This window comes from Amphiura filiformis, chromosome 17 (genome assembly GCF_039555335.1).
Source record: "Amphiura filiformis chromosome 17, Afil_fr2py, whole genome shotgun sequence".
Classification (NCBI taxonomy): Eukaryota; Metazoa; Echinodermata; class Ophiuroidea; order Amphilepidida; family Amphiuridae; genus Amphiura; species Amphiura filiformis.
The window spans coordinates 51,928,816-51,950,040 of record NC_092644.1 but is presented as its reverse complement, the minus strand read 5'-3'; the positions used below and the strand labels follow the sequence as shown (position 1 = coordinate 51,950,040).

The 21,225-nt window shown below is 37.2% G+C and overlaps 1 protein-coding gene across 1 annotated transcript in view; it reads left to right on the top strand.

The window, feature by feature from the left end:
- LOC140137279 (uncharacterized) overlaps positions 1-21,225 on the top strand; it is a 64,269-nt gene that overhangs the window by 1,418 nt on the left and 41,626 nt on the right. Inside the window, 16 exon segments of the mRNA XM_072158924.1 lie at positions 3,204-3,301; positions 3,758-3,825; positions 4,314-4,418; positions 5,711-5,787; positions 6,993-7,116; positions 8,986-9,098; positions 10,247-10,481; positions 10,919-11,014; positions 11,866-11,907; positions 12,432-12,551; positions 14,697-14,789; positions 15,223-15,315; positions 16,494-16,610; positions 17,321-17,395; positions 18,085-18,180; positions 18,659-18,700. Coding sequence (XP_072015025.1) covers positions 3,204-3,301; positions 3,758-3,825; positions 4,314-4,418; positions 5,711-5,787; positions 6,993-7,116; positions 8,986-9,098; positions 10,247-10,481; positions 10,919-11,014; positions 11,866-11,907; positions 12,432-12,551; positions 14,697-14,789; positions 15,223-15,315; positions 16,494-16,610; positions 17,321-17,395; positions 18,085-18,180; positions 18,659-18,700 — 1,594 coding nt within the window.

Sequence of the window (21,225 nt, the reverse complement as noted above, 5' to 3'; positions counted from 1 at the left end):
TATAATTAAATTAAAATTATTATATAAAATAAATAATTAAAAATTATTTTCACACAAAATATATAAGCATGATAAGTCAGATGACTGAGAGTCGGACAGTGTCAGAAAGTGAGAAGAGACTGCTTAAATTCTTTCTCCCTCCCAGATTTTACACCCATCGTACATGTATAGTTACGGCTTTTCACAATCCTTACTCACACACGCATACATTAAAAATACATGAACACGAGTTTTGAATTGGTTGTTTTGATATGCTTACCTGACTAATATTTAACCTCAGGCTCAGACAATACTGGCAACGATTTTGCTTCACTGTGCAGTTGCACCAGAACCAGTCTTCTTCTTTCGTGTCCTTACATCAAACTGTACTTATCCACTGAGAAACACACTTTTGTGCCCGTTGAGAAAATTGCGCCAGATCGCCTGTCGCCACCGGATCTTCCAAAAGCGGGCATTCCAGCAGATGCTGCATCGCCTGTGGTTCTTGTCCACAATCACACATGGTCGGGCCACTGATGTATCCCCATTTGTGAAGGGTATCCTTGCAACGCCCAACACCGGTTCGAGGCGGTTAAGGCATCTCCAGTTTGCCCAGACTTCGCTTGCTCCTGGAGGTAGTGATTCTGTGGGTTGAATCCCCATCTCAGTGGTGGCTGCTTCAGATGAAGGCCTTTCTTTCCACATCTGGGTGCGAGCCTCTGATGATGTTGTTTGCAGAGGGAGGGTGCTTGTGATGAAGCTTTTCCTTGACTTCAACCGCCTGGTTGGTGGTGTATGGTTGAAGAGGGGTGTCTTACGTCCGTGGTCTGTTTACGGCGTTCCTCTTTGCTTGCCACAGCTCTCCGGATGTCAGGTGGTGCGATACCTGCCAAGAGGTAGACCTTGTCCATGTTGGTAGGCCTTAAACATCCTGTGATGGAGCGGCAGCTTGCGCTGAGTGCAGAGTCTAGCTTCCTAGCATGTGATGATCTCTCCCAAGCAGGGCATGCATATTCCATGTGGAGAAACTCAGAGCCAGTGCTGTTGATCTGATGGTATCTGGGCTAGCCCCCCATCTGGTGTTGGCAAGTTTGTGCAAGATGTTGTTATGCAGTGTGCTGACCTTGGCCTTGGTCTTCTCACGTGGGCCTTGTAGGATAGGCATCGATCTAGTGTGGCCCCCAGGTACACTGGGTTAGAGCAGAAAGGGAGCTTGGTACCAGATCAGGTGATGTTCAACTGTCGCTTGGCTTCCTTGTTGATAAGGTGGAAGGCACAGACCTGGGTCTTCCCTGGGTTTGCGCGCAGTTGATTCTCGTCGTAGTACTCTCCTAGTCCAGTCAGTGTATCTGTCAGAGTGTCTTCGATCACCTCAAAGCTGGTACTCTGGCTGGTTACCAGAACCAGTGGGGACCAGCAACAAGCCGATATATATCAAACACTCCACCGTTTTGCCCAAAGGGGCAGATCACTAGGAGTTGAATTCAAGTAAACTCGAAACCAGCATGTAACATGTTGGCATTGTTTGCAATTGTGCATGACTGGTGGCCATGACAGAGAATGGCGACTCCCACAGTTATGATGATAAGAATTGGTCTTAAATCCATAATGACAAAGAAAATGCAGAAAAATGGATAGATCTCACCCTGGATGTAATCACATACAGCTATACCCAATTACCAATGATAAAAAAACCCAGTGAAATGGGCGGAGTGAACATAGTCCTGATGTAACCCCACAGCCTTGTTCCTTTGCTAGTCTTTCTTTTTTGTTTGCTTGCCACCAGTGTCCCACATTTCCCAGGATAGGGGGTGGGAAGTAGTAGTGCATAATAACTAAATAAGAAATCATAAGACATAGGATTGTCCCAAATTTCTCACAAACATAGCAACTTTTCATTTTAAGCTTAAGCCAGGATATCTAATGTATTTTCTTTATGACAGCATTCAAGCTTTGACTTACGTTTGGTGGCCAGAATGGTGGGAACTTAAAGTCAGTGGCCGCCCACTTCCTCAACAGCCCGAAAAGGTTGACCCATTTTTTTCTCGGTCGCTTTGAAAAAGTGAAGAGCAAAAAAAAAAACGCGCCTCTAAAAGCAGCACATTTTGATGTATAGTACCATTTTTTCAAAAATTGTTACGCTTTATCAATTTTTTCCGCCCTTTTTTATTTACTACCGTAATTCTTTTTGCCGCCCCATTCGCTTTTGACGCCCTTCTTCCGCCGCCCTTCATTTTTGCCTCCCCTGCTGCTTACTCCGGGGCCCCAAAGCCCCCCAAAAATACGCCAAGCATGAAAGTGAAAGATATCCTACTTATAGGAACATTTTCTAGGGTGAAATTTTGTGTAGAAACTGAATCTGACATAAAAAATGCATAATTGTCAACTTGAAAATTGTCCCCATAGCACAGTACAGGCATATTTCTGCCCGAAGTCCTCAAATTTGAGCGAAAATTGTCACACAAAAAAATAAGTCCTTCAAAACTGGGACTCTCAGGGCTAAACAAATATAAACTTGCTCTAGAGGGAGGTCTTGGCTATAGCAAGTTTATATTTGTTTAGCCTTAAACCTCACAGTTCTGAAGGACTTATTTTTTTTGCGAAGGCCTTTATTTTGTTCACACCCGCCAAAATGTTAGGGGTAGGGGTAACATATTACTACTTTAATTTTTGTCAGTACATTTAACTGATTCAGGTTTTATATCACTATTTAGCTATTGAAATACTGAACAAGAAAACACAGTTTTGGCTTTTTCAAGCTCAAAATTAGGCGAAAATTGCATTTTTTCCCAAACCACTTGTCACCCTGACCCCCAACTTTCTAACCCTGTTACAAAAATAAAGAAATAGATTTGTCCCATTTAATGATTTGAATATCACAAATGTACCCTTGTCACATAATTAGCATAAAAAATTAGGCACTACTCAGTAGTTTTCATGTTCTTTCACTCACAGGAAATTAGCTAGTCAAAATTTTTGTCACCCCAAAACGGCCATTTTCGGCCAAAATTGGACCAAAAAATTAATTTTTCTCAAAATCAGTGAAAAATAAGCGGTTTTAAGTGCCAAAATCTGAAAATATGTGACATTTTACCCCTAGAAACATTTAATTAATCAAGAATTTTGACTGTTTTCACCCCTAAATATATTTTTCACACATGTGTCCGCCAAACGCAAGTCAAAGCTTGAATGCTGTCTTATATTTTGTTGTTTTTCTGCATTAGTACCAACATGTCTATGCTACCTGATGTGACCACTGGCCCTCCGGATGTAAGCAATGCATCTGGCGGTCTGGAAAGACTTCCAGATGGATCTATTCCTGGTAAGTTAAAAATATTGAGGCAAATGATTTTAAGTTAGTAAGAATTGTACATAGAATGCTCAGATTGTGTGGAGAAGAAGTGAATATTACCATGAATAATGGATAGGGCCAAGCCAAGTAGTGTGGTTGTTGTTTTGTTGGATAGAATCAAGTCAAGTTGTTTGTTTGTTACAGGTACTCATTTAAAAAAAATTTTATGCCGATTCCAAATATGGTCATGAAAGGGTAAAATTCATGAATGTGAATTTTTGAATTAAAAAAAAAATTTGAAACTTGTCATTTGCAGTTGGCACCCGTGTGGAGAGAGTTCAAAGTTAGATTAAATTGTTGATGAGAGGCATGGGTATATAATATTGATCACATGCACAGTAAACCTTGCATTACATATTTTAACACAGGTAAAATATTAGAATTAAACAAATTTGACAATACTGATTTATTCTCTTATATTTTCAGGTATACAAAAGGTTAGCAGTGGTCGTATGTCACCAATCAGGGCTCACACCATGAAAGACTACGAACAGGTAAGCCAGCCAATTAAAGTTAATTCCTGTCTTCATAATTTTTATGACATATCCAGTTTTGTTCTGAAATGACTATTTCAGTTAATAACAAATAACTCATTTTTTGGAATTAAAATATTATCTTGTTTTGCCAAAGGAAATCATGATCATTTAGTTAGTTCTTACTGGCAATAAAAGTCAAATTTTAATATTTGGCCAATTCAGGGGAAAATGGGCCAAAAACATGCGATTTCTTACAATTGTAGTCACAAAATTTTTAGACTTGGCACAAGTTTAAACATTTAAAATCATGAGTATAGGCTAAAAATTTGAATATTTTATGTTATTTTTGATAACTGTTTATAAAAAGAGATCAGAAAATGTGTTTTCAACTTTTTATTTAGATGACAGTGTCAGGGGTGGTCATGTTGGTTCTGTGTGTCACAGATTCTAGGATCTGTACCTGGATTTGCCTTATATACTAATTTATATGCATGTTTAAATTACAGCAAATTTCAGAATTGAAGAAGGAAAACTTCAGTCTAAAATTGAGGATATATTTCATGGAAGAGAGGCTCCAACCAAACTTTGAAGAAAATGATAACATCAAAACAGTAAGTTGAATAAGAGCAAACCACCTGTACACCACATGTCATGTGGACGAAGGAAGAGTTTGCTCAGACAGGCAAAATTAATGCCTTAAAAGGGCATTTTGTGATCCACAGCCTCATCCCCCCACTTTTCTCAAAAAAAGTTGAGATTCTTATATCACTGGAAACCTCTGGCTACATAATGTTTATGTACAAAATATTTCTTGCAGATTAATTCGCTTAGCAAAGATATTGTGAAATTTGAATTTCGCTCTGGTGCACCAGAACGAAATTACAACGCATTGTCTATGGAGCAGTGTAATACACATAATCATGCATAACTCATGAACGCAAAATCGGAATCAACTGAAATTTTGGGAATAGGTTTTTTCGTGGATATCTAATGAAAAATGACATAAATAGAGGATGCTAGGATCACGAAATACTCCTTTAAATTGGCAGATGCTAAATTAAATTTACTGTTTTAAAGTTGTTATAGTTCATTCAACTCAGAAGGCAATAGCAGCACATCTTCAAACTTGCTAAATCCCCCAGATGGCTGCTGAAGCCTGGCTAATTTGTCAAAATTAGGATAGGCATTTTAATTGGCATGCTTGGCAGACCTCAATTTCTGACTAAGACCACAGTGCAGGAGTAGATGAACGAATGTACACCCATAGACGGCAACACCTGCAGGCACCTACTTGTAAAGACCTAAAAACGGTTCTTCCTAGCCGAGAACCTTGCACACCCGAAACATGTTTGAGCTATAATCATAAGTACATGAAACAGATCCAAAGATGTGTCTACATAGCACATTATGGGGGGAAATAAAACCAACATTGAAGAATTATTAGTGCTTGGCAATGGAACTTGAATGAAAGGAACTTGGTTAAAGCCAATACAACACATTGATGTATGTGCAAGATTATACATAGTTTCACTGTAACTTGTGTTTCCTTATTTCTATTAGAACAGGAAGTTCTTAATTATTTTGAATGTAAGTTTTAGTTTCTAGTCATAATGTAGATGAAACAAGTGTCATGGGTGGTTGAACCCTTTTATATTTAAATAACTGAAGTGTTATACCAGTTTAATTTTATTCCTAGTAAAATAGGGCATATTAAATGAAATAAATGCTTTATAGGCAAATAATGTACCCTGTGTCAAATCAAGAAAAATTTCAGAAGAAACATACATGTATTAAATGAGTCTTATAAAATGGCAAATTATAGTCATCTTTTGATATTATTAGTCCAATTAGAAATTTACCTGTGATGATTCAATTGTAAAATGGTATTTTTTGTGAATTTCAGAACATTGAGCTCAAAGTGGAAGTTGAGAGTTTAAAGCAAGATCTGATGGACAAGCAACAACTTCTGGTGAAAGCATCGTGAGTTTTGTGTCTAAATGTTGTAATATATATATTGTTGATCATAAGTATAGCAATAGATGCAATGACCAGGGGTCCATTTTACTAAACTATACGAAGCATCGTAAGTCTTGAAATTGTTTGTAACAAATGACGAGTCATAAGTTCCATTTCACTAAACATACTTACGAAGGGTACCCAAAATAATTGCTTTTATGTACTCACACAGCCTTGATACCAGGCTTCACTATGAACTGTTCCTTTGGGCCATATGAAATTAATACATAGCTATCCCATTTCATCCATTTGCTTAAAGTTATGTTTTCTACTTGTGGCCAACTGTGGCTAAAGCACTAATGTACAATAGTAGGAGACTTCCCAGATTATAGCACATTGCAAAGAATGGCCATGGGCAATGATTTTAGTCGCAGGTGCCTTTATCCCATGTATGTACAGCTTACATGTCACAAGCGATAGGGTATTCTCATATTAATGGCAAGTTCTTGCCAGCTATGATCAACTGACTTTGGTGTCATGCATGAATACATTTTGTACATTGTCGAAGCATACTGTATGCAATTTGAAAAATAAATAGGCCTATATGGTGGGGTATATGGTTTCTGATGATTTGAAAAAAAAATCTATGGATTAACCCTAATGCCCTAGCTGCTTTTTTGTGAGGGGGAAGGAAAGAAGGAAGGAAAAAGAAAGAAGAAGAGAAAACTTTTTTTCTCAGGTGCGGTTTCGAACCACCGACCCTTCGGGCGCCAGACACGTGCACGGGCCTACCTTGCCACGGGGGTGTAGCTTGCCCGGCCAAGCTTTCCGTGACCATATGACTGTTCGCATGATGATGCAGTCGCATCACATGTGATACCTGCCTGTGCATATGCTTTGTGAACTGTGGTTTTTTGTTGTTTGGTACGGTTAGGGTTAAAGGACATGCCTGAGGATTTGGAGCAAGCCTAGTAGTACTCACGTTCCTTTTTGTGTTATTTATAATTTATCAAATAATGATTAAAATATTTTGTTAGCTGGTAAATTACTATTTTCTGATTCACATTTATTACATGTGCTGAATACATGTAGCTGGGGACAATTTAGGGGTGGACATTATTTTAGACCTGCTGTGAACCAGTTCCAAATTGTCATATTCTTGCACATTCAACTTATGCGAATTTATTTGCAGAGTCAAATTTAATCATTGGATAATCTTTTTTATACAGAAATGCAGTTGAAAGTCTTGTACAAGAAAAAGAAACCATTGCTGAAAAACTGAAGGAAGAAAACAGGACAGCTTTGGAACAATTGAGAGAGAGGCTACAGGCAGAAACAGTGCAATCTAAGAAGGTAGGTGCACCTAGAATCCATTTAGCTTCTTTGAGGCAGTGATGTTAGTACTTTGTCGCACATACATGTATACAGATGCATTACACCAGGGCCCCAAAAAATGTTGACTCTTTCTGGGACCTTAAATTGTAATGGCAAATATTTTCTGTCAAATATAAAGCTGGCAAGACATCACGAGCGCCAGAAGCCAAGTCCCCACGGTTGGGGTCCAGGGCCCGCCTTAGGGCCCTGGAAGCCAAAGGTATTTTGATGCTCTCTGGTGCGATCTGGGCCTAGTTTTGGACCATTTTTGGAAATGTTTAGGACTTTAAATTTCAAAACACATTAACACATATAGCATAAAATGACCTGCTATTGATAAAAATTGTGTGAAAATATGTAATGTTGCACCTTTAAATGGGTACCTTTTTGGTCGAATTTCATGAGAAAAACCATCATGAATATTGCTTGCGAACAAGGAAATGCACAACCGAGCAATGTAAACAAGAGCATGACTGCATGAAACAAACTTCCATTTACGCTAAACTAATTCCTTCTTTACCATAACAAATTTTTAAATCAAGTTACTGAAAGGATGAAATTTAAGCTTCTATGACACTCACAAATTTTGTGTGTTTTCATGCTGGTAAAAAGTCATTTTTTTTTTTTTTATAACTTCCGTTCGGTAGCATGTTTTCCCATTCTGAAAACTGTAGTGACAGCCCGCCATCTTTAATTTTCCGAAAATCATCAATCGGTACTTTCCGGATCTTCATAAAAGCTTGTTTCCATTCATAAATCCACCTCGGCTTTTTCCGATGGCTGCCGAATCTGGTCATGTGCTGGGCTCATGAATAATAATTAATTAGGTGGACTGGCTGGTTTCAATTGGGGTCGTGCAGTGGCGCCATTGCGGTCCATGTAATTTGGTTCCCGGTAGCTTCTATTGCAAAATCCTGCAGTGGCAATGGGGCAAGTTTGATTGTGCACTGACAGCATGCCTTCCGGCTGTGTTTACGTTTGCTTCGCTTCACAAGTCAGCATTGCCTCGTCAGAAAATAGCTTGACAATAAAACCCTTTTTTTTCAAAAAGGACTTAAAAGTTGATACTAAGGCAGAAACAAAATGAGAAATATTTCTTGATGCTGGGAATACCATTTTCATACGAAACTCATACCAAACAATAATTAAATTAAGCAAGATAATTATGTCTAAAAATAGTGTGTTGGGTGTCTGTCATTTAATACTGGTCTCTTCCGCATGCATCGTATTGTGTCAATCCGGTACTTGGAGCACGTAATGCTAAGTAGGCTCACAAAGACTGTACAAAAGACTAACGTTGTCCTTGCAGAATTTTAATGAGCACCGAGTCGCTGACGACGGCCACGACGCACTGAGTTTATTTTATGGATAATAATGACTGAAATTGAACATGGAGATAGGGAACGGGAAGGGAAAATGGACAAAGAGGCATATAATAAGGTGGAAAACAATAAATAATAAATCTTGAAGTTGAGTTTGAGAGTTTGAAACTTACAATTTTGCGATTTTTTTTTTTTTTTTTTTTTTTCATTTTTTTATTTTTTTTTTATTGGCTTAAAAAATTTTCTGCAGCTGTTAATTTCTTTCTGGGACCGCCGGTCCCGCGGTCCCGTGGATTTTGTGGGCCTGCATTACACACCAGTTCTCTACATCAACACACTTGAATTCTGCGTACATGGTAGAAGGGATTGGGATGCCATTGCCTTTCATAACTTGCAATGCAAAATCAGAATCAACTGAAATGTTGGGAATTTTTTCATGGATATCTACTCAAAAATACCATAAAATGAGAATGCTAGAATCATATCACTTGTTATTATCATTGCTGTATATCTTTCTTTATTCTAGGAAGTGAAAGAATTAAATGAAGCCATGAAGCAGTTACAAAAACAGTTGGATGATGCCCAACAACAGACTGATGAATACAAGGAGTTGTTGCCTAGTAACGAACAACAAACAAGGTAGGGTTATACAAAACAAATATAGCGTATAAGAAGTTAACATATATGTCTTTATGTATAGAAGACAGATAGATTACGAGCTGTCAAGGTATAGCTTGTTTACTCTGATTGGAATTGTTATTAAGATGATATTGTGTCAGATCCTTTAGACCCTAACATAGAGTCCGAAGTTTACCGTTTTCTAAAATCCATTTTCTGTGTTGTAAAATTTGTAAATCCGTGTCATGAATAAAGGTATAAACAATGATATTAATGTGTTTAATATCGCGATCAATACGCTCTGATTGGAATATTCTCACGATAATAGGCTGACTATTGTGATGTTTGGAGGGATATAGCATATATAGGGGGTTCATGCCTTGGTAATATACCTTTATTTCGGTATTATTAAACAGTATTTTTATCATAAAAATTGACACACACAACTCATGATTGTTTTTATCATTTCTCTTATATTAAAACAATTTTTGTCACATCATACAAAAATATAATTTTCCGTGTTGTACCTTCAATTCCATGATTTTTTTTCTGTTTTCCGTAAAATGGAAAACTTAGGACTCTACCCTAACACAGGAGAAAACTTCAGGCTCTAGGGAGTTGGTGTTGCCCCTAATGCCTAAGACAGTGTTGAGATCCTTTAGAATAGACTCTAACACAGGAGAGTGCTGCAGGCTTTAGAGAGTAAATGTTGCCCCTAATGCCTATTCAAGATTCTTTAGACTAACACAGGAGAGAACTGTAGGTTTCAGAGAGTCAGTGTTGCCCTTAATGCATATTCAACTTGTACCCTATTGTCCAAAGCTGGACATTATGTGGACTAGGATTGTGATCAAAATACTTGGGAGGAGAGTCTGATTAGATTAGATTAAAGGGTTAAGGAAACCAGGGGAAGGGGGTTTGCAACCCCAAAAATGCCAATTTGAAAAAGGTCAATATTTCTGTAAAAAATGTTGACAAATTCAAAAAGGTCCACTTTTCAGCTCCTTGCAGTGTAGTGCAGCCCCCAATCCCCCAAAAGCCTGAAGGACATCATCCATAAGAGCCTGAGTGCTATGATCTGAGATGAGGCTACATGGAAGTTGTTCTAGATGAAGATTCAATCAATACTCATGCACATTTAGTAAATATTTACTCCATAACTGTTACAGAATACAAGAGCTAGAAGATGCGCTAAGAGGTAAAGATGACGAACTAGCTCATTTACACCAGCTAAAAGATGATGTGAAAAGGAAAGATGAAGAACTTGGTAGACTACATGACCTGCAAGATGCACTTAAAAGGAAAGAGGATGAGGTAGATGAAATGAAACGTAAAGAGGATGTCTTGCTGGAAGACTTGAAGAATACTAGGGAAGAGCTGGAAAGTATACCTACCAAGGATGAGGTAAGTAGTAATCTAAAAAAACAACAACATTTTGTGTGGTCTTCTCCAACAAAAACAAGAAGATTCTGGAGATAATGTTAAATTTCAAAGATTGAAATAAAGTTGATTATTTTAGGTTTCAAATGTCAAATATCAGGTTTTAGAATGATATTAAAGTTCCCTGTTTTGATCATTGCGATCCTGAAGGAATCCTGTGTATTTTTGTTGTTGTTGATTTTTTGGTAATACATTTAGGTCATATATTTGAATCATCTTGTTAGTAGTGGTTTGCTCTGTGTGAGCTTCAGAATTCAGGTAACCTGCCATGTGGACTCAGGTCACATTCATTCCCTCTTTTGATACATCCATTTTCTTCCAACATCTACCTCTTAACCACCCTTCATAGATCACAGTATTTCAAACAGAGTTATTTCCTTTTTGGCCTTTCCTATATTCAGGATGTTGATTTGGAGAAGGACACCAGGTTAAAAGATCTAGAAGCAGCCTCAGAAGACAAGGATAAGGAACTGGAGGAAAAAGATGCATTGATAAAGGTAAAATTATTATATTAAAATGCCCTCAGTGACACTAAAAGCAGAGTTTTATATCAAGTAGATCTGTGATGATTCAGGGTCACCTTTGACCCTCCTGGGAAAATGGGACATAAAATTAGCTTCTTTTATGCTGGTTAAGGTACACATTTTCCCGAAATTTAGTAGCTCCGGAATGATTTATTTTATGCAACTATTAAACCAGGAAAAGCAATTTATAAACAGTTTGGGGTAACATTTGTTTTTGGTGGTTTATTGGGCTCTTCCAGAAATTAATGGCATGCCACCCTAAAGAGGGCAAGTTTTTTTTTTTTTTTTTGCTTTTTACCAAAGTAATATGGAATTCCCAGGCTAGAATTTTATTGATGAAACTTTTGAAAAGAAAAAAAAATGATTATAGTCCAGTCAATCTAAGCAAATTAGTGGTGTGACCCACCACTAATTGCAACAGAATTTTTTTCACTTTTATGCCGTTTAGAGATGCCTAATTTCTGGAATATCCCATTGAGAGATTCATTGGAATATATCTTGAACATAGCCTTGTCAATTGAAATTAATTTGCATCCTGTTGTTGAGGATAATTACAGTTTCAGAATTGCTTTGCTGATTTAAACCTTTGCTGATCGTGGTCATGATGGTTATTGCTATGTTGACTAAGGTTCCACTCTCTATTTAGAGCTGTATGCCTGAATTATGCTAAAGGTCATAGTGATCAGCAATTTTCTGTAAAGTCATCTTGGTTTGGTATAGCACACTATGAATCAACATCTTTTCTCTTTTGTTGTTTTTATTAACATGCTGTTTTATCCATATTAATTAGTTATTACTCTTTATCTTTATTTTAATTTTTACAGGAGCTGGAAGATGAACTAGGCAAAACCAAGAAGGGGTTAGAGGTAAGTTATTTAAATCTGATTTGACAAAGTTGCATCACAAGTCCAAACCAATTTGTACATAGCAGGCCTGCAACACCCTGTAGTATTTTCCAATAGAATTGTTTTCAATCAATCAAAAACATTTGTAAATAGCCAGCATCATTTCAAAAGAACTGTTCAGAGGTGCTGTGATGAATAAAAAAAACAAATATTATTTACTTGAGTACAAATAAGTTTCAGTTTTGTTTTAAAGATGTTCACATTTGGCGCATTTTGTGAAACCTTTGAATGCAGCACATTTGGGCTAGTTACTTTAAAAATGCTAACCAGTCATTTAGTTTATTCTTCATAAGTTGCAGCTTAGTTGAGTTTATTTAATATTGGTTTCTATTGTTTAGTATGCGCCTTGTATGTTCTTTATATTTATTATTACTGTTGGTGTCAATGATTTTGGTTGAGCTCTAATGTGCCATGAGTGCTTACTAGTAGATTTCTGGACAGTATATATGTGCATCATCATGTTTTTATCTTCGTTAAATACACAGGATGTTAATGAGGATCTTGCCACCAAAGCTGCTGCTTTACAATCCCATGAGGGCAATGCTTTGAAGAGAGATAAAGCCATCCAAGGTCTGACTGAAATGGTTAGGGGCAAAGACAAAGAGGTAAGACTAAAGCCATCCAAGGTCTGACTGAAATGGTTATGGGCAAAGACAAAGAGGTAAGACTAAAGCCATCCAAGGTCTGACTGAAATGGTTAGGGGCAAAGACAAAGAGGTAAGACTAAAGCCATCCAAGGTCTGACTGAAATGGTTAGGGGCAAAGACAAAGAGGTAAGACTAAAGCCATCCAAGGTCTGACTGAAATGGTTAGGGGCAAAGACAAAGAGGTAAGACTAAAGCCATCCAAGGTCTGACTGAAATGGTTAGGGGCAAAGACAAAGAGGTAAGACTAAAGCCATCCAAGGTCTGACTGAAATGGTTAGGGGCAAAGACAAAGAGGTAAGACTAAAGCCATCCAAGGTCTGACTGAAATGGTTAGGGGCAAAGACAAAGAGGTAAGACTAAAGCCATCCAAGGTCTGACTGAGATGGTTAGGGGCAAAGACAAAGAGGTAAGACTAAAGCCATCCAAGGTCTGACTGAAATGGTTAGGGGCAAAGACAAAGAGGTAAGACTAAAGCCATCCAAGGTCTGACTGAAATGGTTAGGGGCAAAGACAAAGAGGTAAGACTAAAGCCATCCAAGGTCTGACTGAGATGGTTAGGGCAAAGACAAAGAGGTAAGACTAAAGCCATCCAAGGTCTGACTGAAATGGTTAGGGGCAAAGACAAAGAGGTAAGACTAAAGCCATCCAAGGTCTGACTGAGATGGTTAGGGGCAAAGACAAAGAGGTAAGACTAAAGCCATCCAAGGTCTGACTGAAATGGTTAGGGGCAAAGACAAAGAGGTAAGACTAAAGCCATCCAAGGTCTGACTGAAATGGTTAGGGGCAAAGACAAAGAGGTAAGACTAAAGCCATCCAAGGTCTGACTGAGATGGTTAGGGGCAAAGACAAAGAGGTAAGACTAAAGCCATCCAAGGTCTGACTGAAATGGTTAGGGGCAAAGACAAAGAGGTAAGACTAAAGCCATCCAAGGTCTGACTGAGATGGTTAGGGGCAAAGACAAAGAGGTAAGGTTTCATCAGTGAGGTAAAACAAAAAGTATGGCCATGTTTGTGTATTGCTCATGGAGGGCAAAGAATGTACCTCCAGATTATTTTGCTGTGCGCCTGATAAACTTTGATTCAAAGTACTTTATTATTTGTGTTCTGCTTGTAACTTGTTGTGCCAGAAAACCATGCTAAATGCTGCGAACATTTGTAACACTCAAGCTTAACGTTGTTAAGTTCATACATACTCACGATATAACGACGTTTCTGATTGGATTTGCGCCCTTTTTTGCTGGTCATAAATACCGTTTATGACCAGTACGCAGGGCATAAACAAGCTGCGTCAAGCAGCATTGGAACCCAATTAATGCGATCCACGATTTGCTAGTGTTGCGTACACGCGCATGTCACCGCGCCCATCACACGCGGAGCACAAGAGATGAACGCGTTGACTCTCGGTCGTTGACCTCACGAGCTGCTTCCTGCAAGTAGGCCTACTCATTTTCTCCCAATTTTGGAAGGAAAACGGTATGAAAATGTTATTTAAACTTTTAAACTTTATTATTTTCATTTGTTTTGGATTGCTAACAATGTTCAGAATGTTGGGTATGTATGAACAGGGTTCATTCATAGGATTTCGGGCATGATCGTTGATTAAAGCCCTCGGCTCACGCCTCAGGCATAAACAGCGATCATGCCCTCAATCCTATGAATGAACCCCTAATTATTATTCCATTTCAGGCTTTAGTTGAATCAAGCCGTAGGTATGCTATTTGCCCTCCTTAAATCGACACACCGAAATTGTAGATTCACCATAATATCATTTCACACAGGGCAATTTTGAGTTGGTACTCTTCTGATATAATCTCTTTGGGTTTCATAGAAACAGAATCTTGATACATAGCTAGATAGATACCCAGGGGCCCCAGCTATCCAGCTAGATAACTAAGGGTCTTAGGTCAACTCTTGGACAGAGGAGCCTGGTATATGCTGTTTTGCTGGTGTCGATACCATCCAAGAAGATATTAATTACAGCACCTCCTCTCTAGCTTTTAACCGACAAAGCCTATAATACTTCTTATATCATCTTAACGATGTTACCTAACAAAGAGTAAACAGTATTAAACTCATCTTTGTCTATTAATTACTTCATTTACAGATAAAGAGACTCTGTGACCAAATAGATGAGAAAGACACAGCTTTATCAAATGCCAAAGAGGCTCTTCACAGGGCGGAGAAAGTCAAATATGAGGTAATATTATTATGTTCAAATTAAAAAAAAAATTGTTAAATCAATACATTATTAGTGATTGTGGCCAAAAATTTGTAACCAAAATGGCGAGAGGGGTATTCATCTACTGAAACTTCATTGACTGTTCATTTGTGAATTTTGCCCATCAATTAAACCTAATGACCCTCTACCAATTATGGTAACTCATATATGTGTTATGTTTTTATCCTTTTTTTTAGCTATTTTATTTGTCAATAATGAGCTAATGACAGCTGTCAAGAAGGTAGCACAATTTATAGAAAACAATGTTATTTGTTACAAATTTGTGTTCTGTTACAGGGTCTTGAGCAATACCAAGCTTCCATGTCAGATATGGATCAGAAAGCTCAATTATATAATTTCATACGTATTATTGCTGTGAACTTTGTTATTTGATTATTATATTATGTTGTAGGGTCTTGAGCAGTACCAAGCTTCCATGTCAGATATGGATACCAAATTAGATGAAAATAAAGCAGCTTTACACAGGAAAAACCTGGAGAATGAGGTCAGTATAACAAGTGGAAATTGTTCACTACAGTCCGTTTACTCTGAAGTACAAAGTACCGACGCGGACGCACACATTGTGCTGACTTTGAAGGCACGCATACCTGCAGCAGAGACGCAGCACTGCACAATGTTTACGCGCTGTATACGCGCGCGTTGTCACTTTATACTTCAGAGTGGACAGACTGTACCTTGCCCTTTAAGGTAGTACTACACCCTGATAACTTTTGTGACTAATCTTGACTTTTCTCAAAAAATAACTACACGCTGGTAACAAAAGTTATGTATATTATAGGGCAAGGAATCCAATTACTTCACTGAAATTTCAGTGATTCAAGACAAGTGGTTCATTATATATGTTAAGAAATGAGGTACATTCTAGCGGTACCTCTTTTCTTATCATAAATAACGCATCGCTTGTCTTGAGTCACTGAAATCCCAGTGTAGTAACTGGATTCTTTGCCCCTATAATATACATAACTAATACCAGTGTTTTATTATTTTTTGAGAAAAATGCACAAATAGTCACAAATTGATCAAGGGGTGCAGTACTACCTTGATACTGATGATGGTATTAATCGTAGTTCACAATAATGATATTCACAAATTTATTTAGTGTAGTGACTATAGAACTTCAAGATGAATTTCTCTTTTTATCTATAGTGAAGATCAAAATTTGTAGATACATATGACTTTTATCTTTGCCCCCCCCCAAACCACATGAAAGCTGTGTGATATTATGTATGTTTCCTTTTCTGCACATCTGCTCACTTCAGTTATTCAAATATTTCTTAATTGTTATTTCCTTGCTCGTTTTATCTTGATACTTTAATTTGTTGATATTTTCTCATATTGTTTTAAATGTATTAATTATGACACGATCTGGTCCATTATGGCTAAAGGAGGCAATTTAGAAAATTGAGTTACTATAATTTTTACCTTACACAAACATTAGGCTATCATATGTGTACTGAAAACACCAAATGTCTATCATACTTGGTTCTAAAGTTAGGAACTTTTGTGATGTCTATTTTCTTAGGTATTTGATTGTTTTTTTACTTCACATTTTTGCCTTTATCTCAATTTCAAATTTGCCGCCTTTGGCCTTCATGGACCAGATCATGTCACAATTAAAACAATTGAAATGGCTAAAGATGGTTTACATGTGCTTTCTTACAGCGTTTACAAAGAGCTGTTGCCCGCAAGACAGAAGAACTGGACAAATTACGTCAGAATAAAGGAGCAGCAGATGCCCAGATAGATGAGCTACTGGAGGAGAAGGATGCAGTAATCAAGGTATGTTGCCTGCATATTATGTCAGGTGATGCTTGTTGTAAAATTAGTGAGACAACTGTGAATATACCTGCGCTTTACCTGAATATATCTTTATGGATACAGGGCATGTAGAGTGTTTCATGCAACCTGCCTTCCATTATGCAATCTGACCCAAGTTCTGTCTGACATAAGTTGTGTATGTCCTGTGAACGTAGGTGCCTTCTTCCCAGTGTATGGTATACCAGGCAGGCTGTTTAGTAATTTGTTTTTCTTATCGGAGACGTAACCACATAAATGCACACTATAGACACACTATAGAGGCTAGTGTCCTGCTAAATGAATTACCAATACCATGACTGACTGCTCGATGACACAAGATGATGCTTTTAAGTGCGATCATATATGCGATGCAGCACATCAAAGGGGGAACTTTGTGGCAAAGTGCTTTTCAAGATGTAGAATAAAATAGACAGAAAAAAAATAAGTAAAATAATAATTGGGATGCTTTTTCACGTAGCTTTCACTTACCTTGATCAATTTTAGCAAATGAGGCCCCTTTTGATGTGCTGCATCACATATTTATTACAAGGATTTTTGTGAAGTCATTGCAACAATTTAAATATGTAATTTATGGTTTGCTCTTCTGTACATCTTAGACTGGCAGAGAATTATAACAGTACAAACCCAAGATTTATATGTTATTTAACCTTTCCATTTTCTCAATCCAATAGGAACTAAAAGATGAGCTTGCTGAAGCCAAAGGCCAAGCTGACAACAGAATGGATGGCCTCAAAGACCACTATCAGGTAAACATTTGAATCATACTCCAGTTTCATTTTAACTGACATTACTTCCCCATCTTGTGGCATGTTAGTTTACAGAGCTCAAAAGCTCTATAACTTTCTCTGATTTTGATTTACATAAATAAAAGGAGGTAAAGGATTCAAACTTTGTTAGAGATTAGGCCAGACTCCACCATGAAATGTTGCTGTGGGGATCGCCGCACCTCCTCCACAGCAAGTATGTTATCATCCTGGCATTTAAGAATATGGGTACCCATTTATACATCCGGGTGGAGAGGAGTAATCGAGATAAAGTACCTTACTCAAGGGCACAACACAATGGCGTTGCCAGGGCTTAAACCCACAACCTCCCGGAGTCCGTTCTGCTCAGCCACCATGCTCATATACATATTTGAATTCAGTTAGGTGATAACTAAAAACCACTCTCTATTTATTTTAATCATACAGCGGAATGTAGGCATGTTGCCTATTGAGGTCGTCGCCTAGTCAGGTTTGCGTGAGTGAACTAAAAAATAGCACATATAGCACAAAACACAAAAGAAACTTCGCCCATATGATGGGTGATGTCGCCAGGTCTGAACGCTGTACCGGTGTTGGCTGAATTCAAGTACGCTTAGAGGGCACAAGCATGGAATATTCCAATCTATGTGTTAATTATTCTATGGTTTCAATATTTGTTTCAAACCTTATAGGGTCTCCTTGAAGATTCTCAAAAGCAGTTGCAAGTCAAAGAGCAAGCTATTCAACGTCTGACTAAAGGATTACATGAGAAGGACAAACATATCCAGGTAAACATTACTAAACAAATGCATCATCAAAGCAAATCGCAAAAGCAAAGCATGTTTGACTTTTACTATATTATTAAATACCCCTATGCAAATAACTCATATAGTAGTTGCAAGTATGGATAATATTTGATATGTTTAAATCATGCATATTGTGAATTCTGTATACTGTGAATAACAGGTTACTATACCCATCCCTATATGAAATGCTTTTCATAATTCGCTGAGCAAAAGTAGTGACCAACTAGGGCAACCAAAGCTTTGCACTTCAAAAGAAAATGTTGCACTCTGTAGTCAGACAGTATAATACAAAGGGATGGTTTATAAGTAACTAGGGTTAATTAGTATGCAGGATCACAATGATATGGAATTCCAAGTTTTGTGAAATATCTGCTCTTGAAGTGACTTGAAAAATCTTCCCTTAAAGAGAGGTTTTGTTATTTTGATTTGATTTCATTTGATGAATGCTACTTATTTTCAGGAGTATATGGAACTTGCACGCAACATGCATAAGTCTGCGCATGTAAGTTTGACCCAGCTCCCCTTACTGTTAGAGCAGTGTAGTAATCTATGTGCATTTTATAGCAAGGTGACACCCAGCTGCTGTGTAGGACAGTGTTCCAAAGGTTTCTCAACTGATCAATTTTGCTCTGAATTTTATTTATTCCAAATTTTTGTGCCTGTGAGAATAAGGGTTTTCTTTGTAAGGTTGTGTCTTTGTTTCTCAAAGGATTGATTCTCTGATGAAGAAAAATGAAAAAAAAAATGCCAAAATTATTTGAATGTCTTTTTCTGAACTGTTTTTTCTTGAATTGATCACACTATTTGTATGGCAAGATATAACCTTTCTTTTGGTGGTCTTGCATGTTATGATCTGAATTTGGAATAATGATCCACCAATGTAATACTCTTTATAATTATTACAAAACAGAATATTCAGAAATATTTCTCTTTGCAAAGGAATGATCAGACAGTACTGATACATTTTTAGATAATAATTTGCTTTGGGACAAAAAAATTTCATAGTGAACTTGTCAGAGAAGCAACCCTTTGGAATATTGTCAGGTACAGCTTACACAGAGAAGATATCTTACCCTTCCCAGAATCCTTTGCAACATGATACATTACATCAAATGACACTCCTAATTAATTTGTACAGGTTCCCTTTGTTTTCATGTTGAGAACAGTCTACCTAAACATGGGTTGATAGTCAAGAAATAAACATGGGAAAAATAAACATAATTGGCAAGATTTGGATGTGCTCTGTTCGTTCATTGAGAAACTTTTTATCACTGTCAACCCATGATGCACTAGATAGCTTATCAGTACAGAAAATTGAAATGGAAGAAATGCATTGTGGGAGGTGTAAGATATCTTCTCTGTAGCTTACCTACATCCCCATCTGTCATTATGTTTGATTGGTTTCTGTAAAGGCAGTTATTTTTATATAAATCTGATTTTTGTGTTATCAGAGCTGATATTAGATCTGATATTTGCAAGGATACTTGACATTTATTTAGGTAGTCTGGATGTTTATGAAATATACATTTGGTAGATGGAGCCATTATTTATTCATTAACAAATGGAACCAGTATCTTCAATTGTTTCAGTCAGAAACATATAAGCTGTCCAATATCCTCTCATACAGGTTCAAAGGTTGCTACCCTCATTTGATTGATTAATCAAAAATTACACATTTATCAAGTAAACAATTATCAGTCATTCAGTTAATTGACCATTGTTCAATCATTAATTAATCAAATCATCAAACATTCAATCAATCCAATTAATCATTCAATCAATCAATAAATCACTATTCAATCAATAGAGGTTATCCATGTTCTATAAGGTGCATATCCTATCAGCGACTGCTATACCTTGTTTAGGATTTTTACAAGAAGCACCTGCATGTGCAACAATGAATGTTTCAAAATAGACCGCCAAAGTCATGCAGGTAACTCCGAGGTTGTGCATTGAATTGGTTTGAATGAGGAATACTATAGGAATCCACGCTTTTTTGTTAGAAGTCACACATGAGTAACGTGGATAACCTCTATTTATCTATCTTGTCATGTAGCATAGTAGGTAAACCATTTGAAGGTTCTTTCTCTGCTTAGTAAAAGGCCTTGTTAGTTATCATTTTATCATGCTGTCTGTAAAGCTTTATTGTTGTTGGTGTTGTGTTTTTCTACATGCATTCTTTCCAATTAAATCTATGATGATCATCATCGTGAATGACATTTGCTATGTGATCAGTTTTTTTCTGTACTCCAAAATAAATGCTTGTCTTCTTGCATCCTTATATCTGGTGTATATCTGTTGGTGTAACTCATGTGTGTATATAGTGGCAAATCCAATCTTTCTCAATATTTCATACATATTTTACATTTTTTTTACCTGCATTATATACTCAACCAAATTTGGCTGAAGCATGGATGTGTTATCATGGCATAAAATATTGAATATTCGTACAGGGATTTTTATGAAAGATTTTAACTCTGACAGGTTTCTTTCTCTGGATAAATGATCAAAATTTGAAAGGTTTTGCTCCATAAGTACCGTATTTGTTCAATTAACCGCCCAGGGCCATATTAATTGTCATGTGTGGAGCACTATAATTGTTGTCATGTATGATTGGGGCTAGAATAGAGTGCTACCAGACTTTGAGGTATAAACCGCAGCAATATCACTGGATTTGGTATTCTAAAAAGCATGTGGGTTTCAAAGGTTTGGGCATACAGTGCTATGCACACTTGTAGCAATATTACATCGCATACAATACAAATGCACTATAGACCTTTTGTCACTCCCAGTCAAAGGTGGTTTACTAAGTACATGGTGAAATAATCTGCAGGTGCAAGCAAAGTGGATGTGTGTTGTCCTGTGTATTTGCACCAGAAGTCATTGGTTCATCATATTTGTGAACATATCTGTGAAGCAGTCTTGTATCAAGGTTTGCTTAATTTAATACATTTGATACAGTTTGATAAAGTGTAATGTGATGTTGTTTTTAGTGTGTAAAAATGTCTGATATAAAGTAATATCGTG